This window comes from Thermobia domestica, chromosome 12, assembly GCF_964235325.1.
Source record: "Thermobia domestica chromosome 12, izTheDome1.hap1.1, whole genome shotgun sequence".
Classification (NCBI taxonomy): Eukaryota; Metazoa; Arthropoda; class Insecta; order Zygentoma; family Lepismatidae; genus Thermobia; species Thermobia domestica.
In genome coordinates this window covers 185,145,095-185,164,907 of record NC_137465.1, presented here as the reverse complement: position 1 = coordinate 185,164,907, position 19,813 = coordinate 185,145,095, and the positions used below count along the sequence as shown (strand labels likewise).

The following is a 19,813-nucleotide window of genomic DNA, read 5'->3' as shown; positions in this document are numbered from 1 at the left end:
CTTTCTCACCTCTTTTCAATGCGTGAAACAATTCACATCAATGACTATTATTGAAGATGGCCTCAATTGGTGACATCGAAACAAAAAAGAAAAATAAATAAAAGAAAAAAATATATCGTACGAATAACTCTTATGTGATCGTGAATATACGTATGTGTATATTGTATAAGACCCCCTTTTCTTGAAAGAAGAATTACATTTTACATCATAGCTTTTATTGGTGTGTGAGAATCACGAGGATGATGGGAACTCAGGAAATAACATCACTCAAAGTGACTTCCCTCCCGCAACCCCTCTCCCTCTTTCCATCGAATATACGCAAAGGATCAAAGAACAGCTTTGATAATAATATAAAGGTATCGTGAGGCACATTCCGGAGTTAAAGTAGTTGTTACGGCAAACACTTAAGTTCTTATCTGAATTCAAGGTCAATGGTTCTTCAATATAGATTTTATACCGTTAATGTACCTAAGAAGGTGTTAGTTTATGTGCAATGACGGAACACTTTTGTAAAAAAAAAAAATGAGTATGTGAAAACCCCCTTTTCTTTCTTTAAAAATAATGATACATATGTTATGTAAGGAAACTGTGTTACGAATATGTGTGTGTGGAGTAATATGTACTGTTTACCCAGATTCTTTTTTTAAAAAGTTCCCATCTTGTCGTTGCAAACACAATAGATATAGAATTTAGTACCACCACCTTCTATACAACGACAAAAAGAATTCCCATGGTAGAAGTTTGATAAGAAGAAAAGTGGGAGGTATTGTAAGTGTTAAAAAGGTTGAATCACACCTCGAGACCCGCCAGTTCTGCAGAAACTGCCATAGGCATAAATAGTTTCATTGGGTTGTTTGTAAAAAAAGAACAATTATATCGAGTTCTTGCTGATATATTTTGTGGTAGTGAAGAAATTTTTTTTCTATAGTTTCCATCAAGATTCTTGAAACAAGTATCAGCAATGTTTACTTGGAAGTTGTTGTTGCTAACAATATTCATTTTAGGAACAATCTTACCCATTCGTATTTTTGGTAACGAAGACCCGACATCATCTTCAACAACAGAAACCAAGGACAACGAACTTGTTGGTGACACGGAACTGAGGTTGTTATATCGTGTTTTCAAACAGTGTTATAACGAAGATACTTACTCCTGTCTGAAAATGAAAGCAGTGATGTTTATGGACAAAGCAGTGCGTGCGGACAACATTCCGATCATTGGTGACATATCAATAGTGCGTACTGATAACCAGAAAAGTTCAGGATCATCCTCGTACAACAGGGAAAGTGGAGGTGATAACGATGGTGTTAAACCGCTTTCTGAGTCTCGTATTAAAGCATCGTTATCAACAGACTCGGATTTGAAACATCAACAACTCAATTGGCTTCTTCTGGAAAGGGTGTCCAGGTTCTTGCATAGTCATAGTATCCAACTGAAACTACCATCCTTTGACGGCAAAAAACTCATGACTAGTTTTAATGAAGGTAAGTTTTACATTTATTAATTGACATTCATTAAGTTCGTTTATAAGTTTTTTTTATAGTTCTTATATATTGCTTGTGTTAAATACCATTACTGATAAAAGTTACGGCTAAATTTAGTATTAAATTAAAAAAAAATCGACTATCTTGCTTGTGTTCAGTGCCATCACTGATAAAAGCTACGGCTAAATTTAGTATTAAAACAAAATTTGCGCAGGTTCTCAACTACCTTGCTTGTGTTAAGTATCATCACTGATAAAAGCTACGACTAAATTTAGTATTAAATTAAAACAAAATTTGAGTAGGTTCTCAACTACCTTGCTTGTGTTAAGTATCATCACTGATAAAAGCTACGACTAAATTTAGTATTAAATTAAAACAAAATTTGCGCAGGTTCTCAACTACCTTGCTTGTGTTAAGTATCATCACTGATAAAAGCTACGGCTAAATTTAGTATTAAATTAAAACAAAATTTGAGCAGGTTCTCAACTACCTTGCTTGTGTTAAGTACGTACGATCACTGATAAAAGCTACGGCTAAATTTAGTATTAAATTAAAACAAAATTTGCGCAGGTTCTCAACTGTCTTACTTGTGTTAAATATCATTACTGTTAAAAGTTACGGCTAAATTTAGTATTAAATAAAAACAAAATTTGCGCAGGTTCTCAACTACCTTGCTTGTGTTAAGTATCATCACTGATAAAAGCTACGACTAAATTTAGTATTAAATTAAAACAAAATTTGCGCAGGTTCTCAACTACCTTGCTTGTGTTAAGTATCATCACTGATAAAAGCTACGGCTAAATTTAGTATTAAATTAAAACAAAATTTGAGTAGGTTCTCAACTACCTTGCTTGTGTTAAGTACGTACGATCACTGATAAAAGCTACGGCTAAATTTAGTATTAAATTAAAACAAAATTTGCGCAGGTTCTCAACTGTCTTACTTGTGTTAAATATCATTACTGTTAAAAGTTACGGCTAAATTTAGTATTAAATTAAAACAAAATTTGCGCAGGTTCTCAACTACCTTGCTTGTGTTAAGTATCATCACTGATGAAAGCTACGGCCAAATTTAGTATTAAATTAAAACAAAAAATAATAAAAATGCGTAGTTTCTCAAGTATCTTGCTTGTGCTCAAGTACCTGTGCAAACTTTGCTTTTTTAACTCATTCATTTGTACGAGAAACTGATCTTCTCTTTGCATTGAAATGAATTGGAAATTTTAATGGTTTGATTTCACAGATGTCGTCTTCAAATCTATTTAAATCTCCCTTATTTCACGAAAATTTAATTTCGTGATGTACAGTATTATTTTAATATTTGATAAAACAAATTTTATTCAAGTTACAAAGCAGTCGGTGTCAAATAAAACTAGAAATAGAAGGGGAGAAAATAGTGACTAGTTTTCGGTACCTGGGTAATATTATTAGTGATGATATGAAATGCGAACGTGAAATAAAAGTAAGGATAGGAATGGCGAAAGAAGCCTTTAGGAGGAAGAAAATACTATTTTGTGGGACCTTGAACAAAAAGTTGACAAAAAGACTCATAAAATGCTTTGTGTGGAATATTGTACTGTATGGAGCAGAAACATGGACATTACGCAAAAATGATGAAACTTTCGAAATATGGGTATAGAGAAGAATGGAGAGAATTAGCTGGGTAGAGCGGAAAACGAATGAGAGGGTGTTAGACACAGATGGTGGGGGAGAAATGAATAATTTTAGATATTATTAAGAAGAGTAAGAGAAACTGGTGGGGATATTGGCTAAGAAGGAGCTGTATCATGAAAGGAATGCTAGATGATATGGTGGCAGGAAAGAGAGGGAGAGGGCGAATTAGACTACAATTAATGGACGATATCAAAACAGAAAAGTCGTACGTGAAGACAGAGAGGTTAGCTGAAGACTATGGAGTATGAAAACCTCTATTTTGCAGCGAGTGACCTGCCAATAATGGCAGAATAGCTGATAATGATGATATTGAATTTTACATACAAAAAAAAAAAAAAAAAAAAAACATGTTTGGAAACAGCAAAAGGGACATTTAAATAGACTTGAAGTAGAAATCAGGAATCAAGAACTAGTATTAAAATTTCCAATTCATTTTGATGAAAAGAGAGGATCAGTTCCCCGTACAAATTCAATGAGCTAAGAACGCGAAGTTGGCCCAGATACTTAAAAACAATCAAGACAGTTGAGAACCTGTACAAACTTTGTTTTTTGACCTATTGATTTATGCACAGTGGCGTACGCAGAAGTTGGTCAACGATGGGGGGGGGGGAATTCAAGTTTATTTTTATTTATGATGTTTATATATATAACCTAGCATAGTAAATGCTATATTTGCATTATATATTGCTTACATAGGGGGAATATTAATGCCGAGAAAAACCCTTGCTTACACCATTGGATTTATGAGAAAGTATTCTTGATTTTTCTGTGAAATAAACATATATACACATATTAAAATAAGATACAAATTCTGACCTAAGCATATACTATTTAATAAGTAATATCATTACAGTTTCGGCAAAATATCTTTGCCTTCATCAGACACATTATCTACTTTGCAGAAAGTAGATAATTATGTATTGTCTATCTATCTAATCATCTATCAGACACATTATTTACTTTGCCAAGATACTTTTACGAAACTGTAACGATATTACATATCGGTACAGTCAGACTTGGTCTTTTATTTCATACAAGAAGTTCCCCCTCCAAAGCTAGAATGGGTGGTATTTGTACATATATTATGGTTTGATTTTTCTGTTTACTTCTTCATATGTATTTAAATGTCTCGGATTTTATAAAATTAAGTTCTGTGAGAAGTAATTTTAATTCCTTTCTTAAACAACAACAACAACATAAGGCATTTCATTCCCATCATGCGACGGGCGGGCCGTAGACGGTTACGCCGTCTCTGTGGCCAGATCTTAAACAATTATATTAAACAATTATATTAAATTTATTTATCATACTATTCCATTTTTAGTAAACAAGGGATATTTAAATTGGTTTGATTAATTGGTGAAATTGATTAAATAAAACTTTTAAATTTGATGTCCATTTCAAAGAAAGAAAAAAATACCTCCTAATGTAAATCAATATGCTGAGTAAAACTGAGATGGTACAGGCATTTAACAGCATAAATACCGGCAAATTCCAATGCCATCTATCCATAATCAATACAAAGGGTTGAGGCCTAGAGTAAGTGATATACATTTGAGACTAAGGTTGGGTTATAATAATATTGTATTGCAATCGTATTCTGAGCATCTGATGCCTGATTCATTTCTCAAGACTGAAGGCATTGAAACAAGTATGAGTGTCACGTGTACACTACGTGAAAAAGTTTGGTTTGAATGATGATGTGATGTTTCCTCAATTACTGTTGAAACCAGAACTACTAGTAGATATTTACTACATCCGGTTTTAGTAGAGAAATAACAGTGAAGATGGAATAAATTATATTGTTAAGACGATTGATTGAAGAAAAAACATTTATCGCTAGCTATTACAATTTGCAAGCGATCAACATTTAGACCGGAAGTGGTTGTTTGAATAGAGGGTTGAGATAGAAGAAGGTTAAGATAGATTTTCACTTTTCTTACGAATGCTGACGCGACTAAAAAAATGCTTCTCGCTATCTTTTGTCGGTTTTTCTCTATATAGATCAACATTGAAAGTGGAAGTTGCTGTGGATTTTTAATACTTACGGCTTTAGTAGAGAGTTTAGGATCGTAATGAAATGTATTCTTGGGACCCTTAATCGATTTGAGAAAATCGCTTTTAGCTACCTATTTACTGCTTTTATTCTTTAGTGATTAACGTTAAAACTGTAAATGATTTGTGTCCTACACTTCCGGTTTGGGAGACCGGGTTTCGGTTCCCCGTCAGGGAGCCATAGAACAAGACAATGGTTTTTGCTTTAGAATATTACTATTTTTATTAGTGTCGGTGTGGTAGTACAGTGATAGAGTGACCTATGATTCGATTGCTCTGTAGGGTATGCTATTTGCAATGCAATAAACAATATATGCTTATCTTTTTAACGAGGCTAGGCGGTAAGCCCCTGCAACTCTATTATAGATAAGGACGTAATTATTTTACAAACTACTTGGTGAACCTTTGCTAATATAACGCTACTAGTTTTTACAACCTCTCGTTAACCTTATTTAAGAATTGCAAAATGGAATAAAAGAGAAAACATATAATGACGATGATTATTTATATAAGCTATACATACAACAAAAGATAATCTATTTGTCACTACTGCTTATCTGCTAAGCCAGGGTGAAACTCTGTGCGTCATAAAAGTTAGTTTAACAGAGTTTAATTAAATAGTATAAATTCTGTCTGACCTACAAAAAAATCATTATATTAACAAGGCAATTTGAAATAATACGCCAGGCATATGACAAGCCTTGGGCTATATAGCCTAAAACTGCCTTAAAAGTAAATCTATCATTTATGCATTAAATTCCATTATTGGCTGCTTACATGTTTCGGCACCGCTTTGGAAATCAGCTTCTGGTCTTATATTCATAACACACGATAATAAATTTAATCACGCACTAATTATAGACACTATAAATTACTAGATGCATCACTTCTTCCTCTTCTAAGCCTAAATCAGCGATCAAATTGCAATCAAAGTTAAAATGAATACCAGAACCTCTGAGATAGGCAACAGTTACGGCCCACAGCAAACCTTTTTGCGTGGCTTATGGAGCTGGATATAACTGGATTGAATTCTAGGCCTCTCTCTTCCAAAATCGAAGCAGCCTGTTAATCAAAAATTTGTTGGCGAACGTACAGCACCTTGACCTACCATTCGAAAAACGACCCCCCCAGTAACCTCAAAACCCGAAGTTTAAATAGTGCCTGCTGTTCTTGGTTTTTCAGGTTACGAACTTCTTTTTGTAACTAAATTTTACTTGGAAAGTTAATTTTTAGCTTGTGTTTCGTGTCTTAATGCAGCCACGGAAACTTTTCCAACGGTTTCTTGTTGGCTTGTAGGAAAATACAGGTTTATTTTGTTTAATTTTTTTTATTTTTTTTATTTTCCCAGTGTATATTGTCCTGATCCTAAGTGATCATTACACAATCAACCAAGTTGAGTTGTAACTTTTGTCCCTTCACACCCTGGCCAAAATTGAAGTTGATCCATCAACTAGTCCTCAAAATATAATGTTTCATGGACGGACGGACAGACAGACATAGTAAATATATAAAAGAGTTTTGGTTGGTAAACCAAACTCCTTTAAAAAAAAAGAAAAAAGATCTTTCTGCGAGGAGTTGTCTAAACGTTCGGCATTCACCCAGCATCGTGAGGCAAATTTGGGGAGTCACGTAAATAAAAGACCTGATGGCCAATAGGTCTAGTAATCTTCTGATACGCTGTTAGTCCTAGGCTAGTCGAGAAAGCATTACCCCTTGTAGCGAACGCGGCCAAAGTGGCTATTCAGTAATTTTACTTTCACCAGATGTGTAAATCATACTGTGAGCCAATCAGGGTTTCCAGGTCTTTTTGCCAGGTCCAGGTGTGTAATAACAGAGTTCCAATACTCTGCACAAACCATCTTCCAAGCAGCTGTTTCTTGCTACAATCCCTTTGCCTGGCAACACGTCTTTCCTTTTTTTTTTTCTTCCCTTTGAAATATTTTAAACAGCAGGCGGTCTATTCTTCCGACCCGCACCAAATACGCTCGAGCTGACGTTTTCTCAGCGATTTTTATTGCTTTCGCGTTTATGATTAGCCATCTACATTTAAATACATGGTCAGCGTATTCCAAGAGTACTCATGAGCAATAAATACGCTTTGCGATCGCCTCAAATAGCCGGGTACTTAGAGACAGGACGACGCGGCCGACTACGTGTTTATCACTAAGCTAGACGTAGTTCAGTTAATCACTAACAGATGGTGTTGGAGAGGCTCAAGTCCACAGAAAGGGCTGTTACGCCAAGTGGTAGTTTTAGTTGTCTAAACGAGTAAAAGATCACTTATTAACTCTCCCACCGGGAATCGAATACGGAACCTTGTATTCCAAATCAGCGTATTCCAAATCAAACACTAAACCAGTACGGAAGATATATATAAGATATTCATCTAAGTGTAAGTTTAGTAGTTTGTATTCTAGGTATAGTTATTTTAAAATACTTTCCAATGTACAAACAAGACTTGTTTTAAAAATGTAATCCCTACAGTATATATAAACAAGCAAGTTCTGACTGATCAACGCCTAAGCCAAACTGCTTTAGCTGGAGACTTAAAATTTAGACAGTACAAAGGAGTTGTGATGTGAGGTAAAACTAAGAAACGATTTTTTGGAAATTTGCTGTGGAAAGGTCATAGAGCTAGCAATTATTATACTAAAATGTCCATATACCAGAATTTCTTATTGTTAGTGACATGAAATTTTATATTTACATTTTTCCAGGGCCGTGCCGTGGGAGGGGCGAGCGGGGCGCCGGCCCCGGGCGCCGAAGTAAGGGTGCGTAAAATTCAAGAGAAAAAAAGGAAAAAAGATAGGAAAAATTGTTTGGAATATATGTATGGGGGCGCCGTCGTATACCCCTTGCGCCCGGGCGCTGATTTTCCACGGCACGGCCGTGGATTTTTCATTCACAACAATTAAACCCGTGTTTCAATTTTTTTTTTTTTTTTTTTAATGTTTCGACTAGAGCGAAAGAGTTCATTAAAATACTCATACGTGGCGTTCGAATTAAGTGCGAGACTTCTTCAAATGAATTCTATATCAATGGTGCAGAAGGAAGGAATTTGCAAGAGGAAAAGGGCGTGATTCGAGCTGGATATTATCAAAAATTATCACGACGTTTGGACACTAATGCATATCGTTTACCCCGCTCTTCACATTATTATGTGCAGTGTTAAATAAAACTACTTCACCTGGGATTAGTTTCTGGGCGTTGATTGTCATTTTCAGCTAGTCTATTATTCAATAGTTACCGCAACTATTCGATAATTATAGTTGGATAAATATTTCGTTAAACAAGAGGAATGTCACAGTGTACACCCAGTGGCGATTCTAATCCCGGGCCTAGACTCCCCAGTTTTTACCTTCTAGAACAGCTACTGCACACCACATGAAGAAGTTTGGTTCATCACGTGAATGTAGTTTCACTGAATGTAATTTCGCATCCTGAGCATTATACTAACCTGCTAACCTCAGCACTACCACGGGTAGCCTATCAGATGATATATCTAATTACTGCCATAGAAATACATGAAGAACTGATTTTTGATTACCAATATCTTTTGATATCAACGAACTCAGTTGCTAACATTTTACTCTCTATATCCTTTCCAAAATTGATGGTGATCCATTAAGAGCCTGATACAGTAAAAATAAATAAATAAATAAATAAATAAATAAATAAAATAAAATAAAATAAAATAAAATTCAAAAATTCAAAATTTACAATTTTTCTTTTGTTTGTTTTTCATAAGGGAAAGGAGATAATGAAATGCATAGATAATGTTACTCTACAACAGAAAATATGAACCTGAAGAATTTTCAGTGTTGCTATCTATAGATATTACAGTGTTGCCACAATAAACATTTCCCGCAAAATCTAAGTTAAGGCAGCGACTAGAGGAACGAACTCAATTGCATTTGACTACGTATCATGTTTTCTTGGAATTCTGTTAACTACTTTTTTAAAAATAATAGTTGTATTTAGTTTGTAATAAACAAAATAATTTTACGTACAATTATTAAAATTAAATAATAATGTTATTTAAAAATAGTTCACAGGATAACAAAACAATATGATACGTAATCAAATGCAGTTGAGTTAGTTCCTCTAGAGTTGCTGCCTTAACTTAGATTTTGTGGGAACTGTTATTCTGGCAACACTGTAATTTCTACGGATGGCAACACTGAAAATTCTTCAGTCATATTTTTTTGTTGTAGAATAACATAATCTATGCATTTCATAATCTCCTTTCACTTATCAAAAACAAGCAAAAGAAAAATTGTAAATTTTGTATTATTTTTAGTATATCAGGCTCTTAAGTATTTCTTGAGATTTTGTGTCCTCGGATAGACACACGGACAGAAATTTTATGAAACCAAACTCTGATCAAAGCATATATTAACTAATAAATAATAGCGTTATTTAATATATGCTTTGGTCAGAATTTGTCTTTTATTGTGTACAAGAAGTTCCAAAGCTAAAATAAGCGGTATTCAAACTAAACTCCCTTAAAAAGAGGTTTTTATAAAGAATAATGTTAATCAATGGCTTGGGTTATCCTATTAAGTCACGTGCGAAAGATAAACATTCTTCGATTTGGATTCTAGACACGTAATTAAAATAATTCACCTATAGCATTTGACCGAAGGATAGCGGAACCTGATCTTCAAGCAATATCAATATAACTAATAGCACTAATACAAAATTATTCGTGATTGAGAAGAAAAAATCTCAAAAATAAAGTTTGTTACAGGTCTGTTGGATAATGAGTGGAATTTTAATACATCATCATTGCATGTTTCAGGCGATATACATTAATTAATTGTCCTTTTGATCGTTGAAATTATTGCGATATTGTATTTCATTGGCCGTGTAATTACAACAGACGTTGCTTAATGTATATTATTTCATGCAGTGATTACTACATGTTAATATTAATGAGGAGTAATTAAAATTTTGAGATAAAGGTTCAAATATTACATTTCAAAAGCTTTGTTATTAAGATTCATTTTTCTTCATATGTATAATTGCAACTTTTTATTTAAAAAAATAATTGAAGTAATTTCAATCCTGTTTATAATACAGTAGTATGTCAGTCTGTCAGTAACGATAATATGAAAAAACTTCAAAAGTTTTAAGAATTACAGATTGCAGAAAGATCTAGACAAAAATATTTAATTATTCTTACTCATTATTATAAATGCAAAACACTTTCCAATCTGCCAATAACTGCAGGTTCTAATAGTTCATAGTCAGGTAATAGTTGTCCCTAGCTCCTACTTGGCGCTAATAGATGTCGTCAGCTTACAGACGAGTTGAAGACTTTTGAAATGGGAGAGGACAACCTGTAAAGATAAATAAAAAAACGAGTATGAATTAAAGAAAAAAGAATGAAAAATGGAGTGAGATCATATTTATCCATATATTGAAATCAAGCCAAGCTAATGAGGAAAGCCACATTGTACGAAATGTTCATTGATAGCTTATAGGAATCGAGAAAAAATAAAGAGTAAGCTTTACAATACACGTACTAGCTGCGCATCGATAAGTAGGACCGCTTTAAAATGATATAGTATAGCAGGGTTGGGTAGGGTAGAGTAAGTCGAGATAAGTAGGGTAGAGTGGGTCGGGTAAGCTTAGGGTTACGGAAGTTTGGACGCACTTTGTTAAAATTAATAGAGTAATTTCTCGTCTCTACCTAAGGATACCAACTGGAGCGGACAATGTAAATTTAACCTCAAATAAATTTAACATAGTTGATTTCCAGTTTTCTCACTGGAGACAATGTTTACAGCACCAAGTTTGGGCTCGAGATATTACGTGCTTGTGGACGCAAGCGTGGCAATTCTCAGTTACGGGGGGTGAAAGACTATGGGGGACTAGTGGAGGCTGCACTACTGTGTACACCACTGTATGTATTTTTGGAAGCTTATCTTTAACATTCATTTTATCATCTTTACTGATCGATCATTGGTGTTTTACTCACCATCATCATCGACCGCTATGGCCTGCGGCTAACACTAGTACATCTGCTGCTGCTCCTCCGTTCTATTTGCGGAAGTAGCAAAATGGAAGAGGTATAAGGATGCATTTGTATCACAAGTCAATACAGATTGAAATGAAAATGCCAGAACTACCTATGACAACATAACATCTACATCTATGGTGCATCTCCACTTTTGCAAGAAATATCACGACAAACATCGATATTACCAGTTTCGACGACAGCTCTCGCCTCATGATAGTAGAAAGTATCTAACAACTCACATAAACCTCAATCGGAAGTGCACAATTTTCTCTTACCAGTCTATGATCCAAACTTGCGCAACACCAAACTGTTACTTCAGCAAATTCTAAACTACAGACCTTGAACAGAAATTTTACAGATTGTCCAAAACACGAAACGGCTATATCATCAAGTCAACTGTACCACACTTTGCTAAAACAGTATGAAACAAGCAGTTTTGAAATTTTCTGCCAAACTGCAAAACTCACGATACTTCAGAACCAATTTGCCAATCCAATAAGATGATCTTATACTCTGTCTGTGGTTATGAAGAAATCGAGGAGGAATAATATCAAGAAGGGAACACATTAAAAAAAAGTTTCCACATCCGTAACTACCAAAGAAGTACTTTCATGGTCTAGGTATTAACTGAATCGCAAAATACTATTGATGATCTACTAGAACGCGTTTAAATCGGGGCTGTATCCAGTGGGTGAGGAGTCAGGCTCTGAGGGGAGGGAGGTTGTAGGCCAGAACCACATTAAACGTTTAAAAGTTAATGTTATTTTCGGAGAGATATGACAGGTTAATTTAGGATGCTGCGTCAAGGACCGACGATAGACTGTCCATTATTGACTAATTCATGCTATCTTCTTACATATAAAGAGATTGATTGTTTGCTTGTTCCACATGCAAATCAACACCGTTAGTTTTTATACTTCTAGAGAACTGGAGGAGAAGACAGACTCTTTAGAATTTTTTAAATGTGTTCCCTAAGGAAGGGGACATCAGAATTGACGCAGAAGTGTATCTAAGGAGTCTCTCAAGCAACATTAAAGAAAGTATGTGGCATATGTAAATCGTAGGCTACATGCGTAAATCCTGTAGCTTTTGGAGTTAACGCACAACCATATGTAAACATCCTGCACCAACCGTATAACTGAAAATGTATCTTTTATGTGTATTTTCCGTATAAGTGTTACGAATAAAGGTACTTTCCGTACGCACGAAAGAACTGTACATAGTCGGTCAGAATCTCACATACAAATGTACATATAACATGTATGACATGTAACTTACGTATGTAACGTACGTATACGTATGTAATATACGGAAGACTGTTACATGTCAGACATTCTGCAGAGGCATCTAAGCGGAAAATTACCAGTAAGTTTATAGCATGCGAGTAGCGTACTGTATGCTCCGTACATCTTTCCGTAGTAAACATAATGATTCCGTATATTTGTACAACACACTGCTGTTTGGATAACGGATTCTTCTTAGCGTAGGATGATTAAACTCGGTGCATAAATTACTCATTAAAATTGAATGTGTGTCCCAGTGTTTTTTGACCACTTCTCTATTAAGATGAGAATGGGGACAATTTCTATTAATTTTCCCTTCAGATTAGTTCGTGAAAACGGCTCAACCATTTGAAACGGATTTTGAAACTTAGTATTTGGATCGATATTAGTCTATCATCATTTCAGTTTCATTGAAAAGATGCATCTTAAGAGGAGAAAAGCGTTCAAATATGCCTTTCAAATATCTTTCACAAACCTTATTCTCCCCGTGCCTGTACCAAGACCAAGCATTTCAGTTAGCAACTACTTTTCTTTTTTTAAAAAAGATTTTTATTGTGGTTGATGATTATTCCTCAACCTTCGTATGCAACACAAGTACAAAGAAGAACGGAGATTGGTATTAAAGCAGAATTCAAACCTGCATTTATAGCCAAGGGTGCCGATTTCTCTAATAAAATATGAGTCAGCTTTTAAGCTTAAATCTGTATGGGTTGGTTTTCTGTATACGTTTTGTCTAAGTCGACCATCATATTTCTTGGTTAAGAAAGTATTATATATAATTTGCTATGTTCTAACACTTTTTGAATCTTCTTTGTATGCAGGGATAAGATGGCTTAGTATCAAAGTTCTCATATATAATACGAGGGATTCTTGGTTCAATTCTAAAACAAAAAAAAGTTTGTTGTGGACAATAGCATGCCTGTTGCTCTGCTGTTTCCTACCAAGTTATTATTCCACCATTTCATTAATCATCTGTTTACTCTAGCTTACATATCAAAAACTTGGAACATAAAACTGAAACAAGAATTTTAGGATTGAAAAAATTAAGGATACGCACGAGACAAGATTTGTAGCTGTCTCGTCTCGAAAATGTGCTGTAAAAGTGATGTCTTGACTCGAAAAATGTATATTCCTCTATTGGAAGAACCGTGACTCGACTCGAAAAATGTATATTTCTCTATTGGAAGAACCGTGACTCGACTCGAAAAATGTATATTTCTCTATTGGAAGAACCGTGACTCGACTCGAAAAATGTATATTTCTCTATTGGAAGAACCGTGACTCGACTCGAAAAATGTATATTTCTCTATTGGAAGAACCGTGACTCGACTCGAAAAATGTATATTTCTCTATTGGAAGAACAGTGACTCGACTTGAATTTTGTCAGGAAAATCCTGTCTCGACTCGTCTTGTGCGCATACCTAAAAAAATGGATCAAAAGATTACAATCTTGGCCAATAGTTACTTTTTGGATCAGGGGCCACAACATTTTTGAACGGCCCCTAAATGGAGTTTTTGTATTTTCTACGGAATAAGCACATCATACTGAGTTAAGTGACAGTTTGGGTTTGGCTACACTATATGTAGTTCTCGAGGTATTGGGCGTACAAGAAAACGTTTGATTGAATTAAATATATTGAATTTTTTGTCAGGGGTCCCAAAATTTTTGAACGGCCCCTAAATGGAGTTTTCGTGTTTTCTACGGAATAAGTACATCGTACTGCGCTAAGTGATAGTTTGAGCTTAGCTACAATATGTAGTTCTCGAGGTATTGGGCGTACAAGAAAACATTTGATTGAATTAAATATATTGAACTTTTTGTCAGGAACCACAACATTTTTGGATGGCCCCTAAATGGGGATTTTGTATTTTCTACGGAATAAGCACATCATACTGAGTTAAGTAATAGCTTGGGTTTGGCTACTATATGTAGTTCCTCAGATATAAAACGTACATAAAAATTTTTTGATTGAAACATATTGGATCTTTTGATCCAAAAAGAAAGTATTTAATTTTATCTTTTTATTTGTTGCTTTTGTTGCTGTACACATTTTGTTACTTGAATATTTTGCAATTAGTTTTAACAGTTAACAAAGGTTACTACTTGGAACATCAGAAATATATATATATATATATATATATATATATATATATATATATATATATATATATATATATATATATATATATATATATATATATATATATATATATATATATATATATATATATAAGTAAACAAGTCACAAATGAAATACAATTTTCTTTTTAAATCAAATATAATTTAGATTTAACTTATATATCGATACTTCACATAATACGTTCAAATAAATTAGTGTATTTGAAAGTAAAGTGATACCATGTGCATTTTTTTGTATTCTAAAAGACTATATACAGAGAAAGAGAACGTGGAAACGGCGACCTTCATTTGTTCAATGTTTACGGCCACCAATATACATATAGACATGTGGACCGCAAACACTTAAATTAACATGTCCACTCTAACTGTTTCAAGCAAGAAGTGTGTCGTCGTCGCTTTTTGGGTTTTGCAGAGAGAAAGAAAAACAGAAGTATCCATTTGTCGTATTCGCATTTTTTTTTAAACAGTTTCTGGGTTATTCCGGTATAGAAAAAGAAGGAAAAAGATTAGGTTTAAACTTCACGTTTTTGTTCAGTAAACATACGTTTTATACATCAGTATCAATGGAGACGCACATACACAGAAACAGCTGTCCTCTTTCAATAACTTGAACATATGCACGTATGGGTATATGAATAGCCGTTCTACTCTTTCTGCTATCTCCTCCCCCCCCCCCATTCCTCTTCGTCTTTCCAGACAGACAGATACATACATTCATAGGAAAAATAAAACAAAAAAACACATACATAGCCTTGCAAACATACTGAGGCAGTAACGTCTCTCCTTTATTTTCTGTGACAATATCTTTTTTTTTTTTTTTTCTCTCAGGTTCAATATAATTAACCTACTGACCCCTAACGTCATGGGAAGAAGCACATTATTTCTCTTTCACGTTTCCTTATTTTATTTTAAATATTTTTTGTTTCTAATAACCAAAAAATAAATAGCTAATATACATTTTTTTTTTTAGTACACGTAAGTCACAAACACTTGTATTAAGAATAATAATGCAATGAATGACAAAATAACGGAGAATATTGTGCGGATACTTTTTTAAACACTAGATGGCGCGCAACGAAAGTAAAAGTCATTTTATTTCTATTATGTCCGTCCTCCATGCTATGTTCTCTTTTTCTTTTACTGAGTTTTAAACATCCTGTTTTTTCATCGCGTTTGTTTTCGTTAACCATAACAAGGACAGTTATATGTTTTAATTACGTCTTTGTAGTGTCTTAATTATTCTCTCATCACAAGTGTCACAGTTGAATAATGAGAAAGTAGGCCTTCTTTCTGTAGTAACTTGTTGATTGTGTTTGTTTGAGTTCCATTTTTTTTTTTCATCTGTATGTGAACAATTTAGTGATCTAATTTATTATCTCAACTGCTATTATATACCAGGTGTGATCAAAAAAATACAATGAACAATTTTATTAAAAACAAAATAATGACTTACATGGAATTTGATTCAGGGGCATCATTTAGGGTAGGCAGGAGGGACTATTGCCTCACCAAGAGTTTGAGGAATACATATACTTTAATCGATTGTCTACTAATACACTAATAAAAACCTTGAGTCTTATGTTCATGGTGTTCTTGCCCCCTCCCCCCTCAAGCAAGGGCTCTGATCCCGAGGGAGCCAGGGGGCCCGCCCCCCCCCCATAGCTCATGTGAGCCCCCCTCATTGTATTTGTGAATATATACAATATTTGGCATAATTTGAATGCAATTTGTCTTAAAATTCTTATATGTGTCTTCTGCATTTGAATGCCCCCCCCCCAAATTTACAGAGAAATCGGCGCCCTTGCCCTCTGAAATGACGCTCCTGATTTGATTTAATCTCTTTCGAAGTACTGTCCTTGGCTAGCAACGCACTTATCCCAACGTTGAATCAATGACTGGAAACATTTCTGAAGGCTTCTTTTTCAAGGGCGTTCAGCTGTTCTGCCGTGGCCCCTTGAATGACAGGAATGGTATCAAAATATTTTCCTTTAAGCACGGTTTTAATGTTTTTGCGAAGAACAAGAAGTCACATATACAGGGTGTTAATGAACTATACCGATAAACTGTAAGAGGTTATTCCTTGCATCAAAATAAGAGGAAAAAAGTTCATATAGACATGTGGGGGAAAAGTTCATAGTTTCAGACCTAAGGTTGTCCAAAATCGCGAAAAAGTCAAATTTCAACAGGCCCTATTTCGAATTCCAGAAACTGTGGATGTTGATCAGCGTAAAGGAAATCACGCATACGCAATACAAAAATGCATATTTCATTAATTTTCAGTGGGTGTACTCTGGAAGCCAAGTAACATATCACAAATCGTTCAAACTCGACACTGACTGTACCAAAAGTTTAGGCTACCGGACTTACAACTTAAAATGGTTATAACACTGATAGATGACTCTGTGCAACTATATTCACCGTATTTTTTGATCACACCTTGTATCTAAGACAAACTACGCTTGTGATTAATTCCTAATTGAGAAGCGTATTTTCAAAAAGGAATACTTCCATTTCCATTTTTTTTTGGGGGGGGAGAGGTGAGGGAATCTTTGAGAAGAAATGTTCCACAATTACTAATTTTATACTGATCTACACAGACGAAAAAGCTATAAGAGATAACGAGGAGAGGATTTTTGGAATAGATTTAGCGTTCTATGAAAGTCTCCTCTCTTTCACTTTTTATAGTTTTTCCTTTATGTAGATCAAAATTAAAATAGGATGTTGTAGTGTATGGAGATGATATGTGTGTACTTTTGAAACGCTTAAATTGACTGCAGGAAACCGCTTGTCTATCTATTAAGGTATCGTTTTCTTTATCTATAGTAACTAGGTATGCATTAATTGCAAATTTGGAGCTAAGCGATAGACCTTTATCGATTATTTATAGAATATGTTTAATGTATCAGTTGTTTTCATAAACGAACGTAACATGCAAATAGTTGAATTTGGCATATCAGCGAAATGTATAATGGCTTTGAAAAATTGTGCTCGCAGAACAAAACGAAAAGGGATCAGCTCTATTTCAAACTCTGAAAATTATATGTTTGCAATGACAATTCACGCCAAATGTTTTCCCAATGTTAAGTCCATTTACATGTCCTTTTTCGGTGATTACACCTCAATGGCATCCGGTTGAGACACTCAGCACGCTTTCGTATCACTATATCAAATTTGGTTAAGAGTGGGTCAGGCATCTTGCCAGACAAACGAACGCCTAAATCGGAGCTTTGCTTTGAATAACTGTGTTCGCAGAATGAAACAGAAAGGGCTTCGCCCTATTTCTAATGTTGAAAATTATATTTTCCATTGTTTACAGTGATAATTCCCGCGTCAAATACTTTTCTAATGTTAAGTCCATGGGATTCCGTTTTTCGGTGATTATTCCTCAATGGTATATCCGATCCGAATATACGACCCCTTACAACACTTAGCGCGAGCTCTCGAATCAGCATGTCAAATTTCGCGAAGAAGGTTCAGGCGTTTTGGAGATCCAGTTTTTCGGTGATTATTCATCAATGGTATGTCTGATCGTGACATTCGACCCCTTACGATACTCAGCGCGCGACCTCGAATCACCATGTCAAATTTGGTTAAGAACGAGTCAAAAATCTCGGAGTAGCATCCGGATGTTTATGTCGAGTATAGAGGAGTTTCGCTCCAATCACCATTAAAACCGGAAATGGTTGATTTTTACTACTTCCAGTGGAGGAATCACATCCATGATTTCTAGTATTTGATCTTCTACATTGAGGCATGAAGTAGTTCCTAAGACCTTATGTCTTCCGGACGGACATACAAAAGGACAGGATAAATACATCATATAAAAAAGTTTGGATAAACCAAGCTCCTTAAAAATAAAGGACAAAAATACACCTTTTAACACTAACAAAAACAAGAAATAAAATTTAGAATGTCAAATAACTATACCACATTGCATTCATAAATTCCTTTGATATCATGAATTCAATTATTAATCAACATTCCTGCAATTTTACCTATTTTCTGGGTTGCACACGGGACGAGAAGTACATTTTCAAACTTCAGATGAAATTTCTTAAGCCTCAACAATACTGCATCCAAGTTTTAGAACTGAAACATTGTGTTTTACTGTTACAAAAAAAAAAAACTATTGATTGATAAAGTAATTGTACGAACACAATGAAGAAAATTTATCAAAGTTTCAAGACACTTAGGTCATTATACAATATACTTCAATAATAAATGTGGTTTAAATGTTTGGTTCGCTTGGTTCTGGGTTCAACTCCCGCTACGAGAACATTCAAGTTTAAATGTATTACGATGGTTCAGTTTCCTTTGTAGGTTCAAGTCTCATTCACCTTTGGGTGAAAGGGTGGGAAATCCAATCTTCCAAAACCAAATAAACTAGAATTAAATAGTTTTGAAAATCACCCATTTTATGTGAATCAACTTGTACGAATTAATGTGTACTTTGTACAAAAAAGGGGGGCTTGTTAGAGTAAACAGTCCTCATTTGATTAGAGATTATATTTTTAGTATTTATTTGAATATTCTGTTTCGAAATAATTAGCAGTGTCACGTGTACACCACACGAAGGCAATTGGTTAGTATGGCGTGTAGTATTTTCTGAATTAATATAGAAACTGGAAGTGTTAGTAGATTTCTATCACTTTCGGTGTTAGTGAAGAGATTGGAGTGGATACGAAATATATTCTTGAGACGCTTACTTTGTCATAGAAAACAGCTTCTCGCTCTCCATTATCACTTTTGCTCTACAATGATCAACATTAAAAACCAGAAATGGTTGATTTTTTTTTACCACTTTCAGTGGATGGATCACCTCCACCAACGAACTCGATTTCTTAACTTTTGACTCTATGTATTCTGACCAAAAATTGATTTTTATCTATTAAATAGTTCTAAAAATTTTGTGTCTCCCGGAACGACAAATACAGAAATAAACAGAGTAAATATATAAAAGACATTTTAGGAAACCAAATTCCTCAAAAATCATCACAAACACACCACATATCATATGAGATTGATGAAACTCACCCAATCTTAACACTCCATTTATCATATGAGATTGATGAAACTCATCTAATCTTAACACACTATATACCGTATCATATGGGATTGATGAAATCCATCCAATCTTAACACACCATATATCG

The 19,813-nt window shown here is 34.5% G+C and overlaps 1 protein-coding gene across 1 annotated transcript in view; it reads left to right on the top strand.

Annotated features, from left to right (window-relative positions):
- Positions 1-693: 693 nt before the first annotated feature.
- The window catches only part of LOC145666892 (uncharacterized), a 39,713-nt gene continuing 20,593 nt past the window's right edge, over positions 694-19,813 (top strand). Inside the window, exon 1 of the mRNA XM_081734476.1 lies at positions 694-1,484. Coding sequence (XP_081590602.1) covers positions 962-1,484 — 523 coding nt within the window. The 5' untranslated portion in view covers positions 694-961. The remainder of the gene's footprint in view (positions 1,485-19,813) is intronic.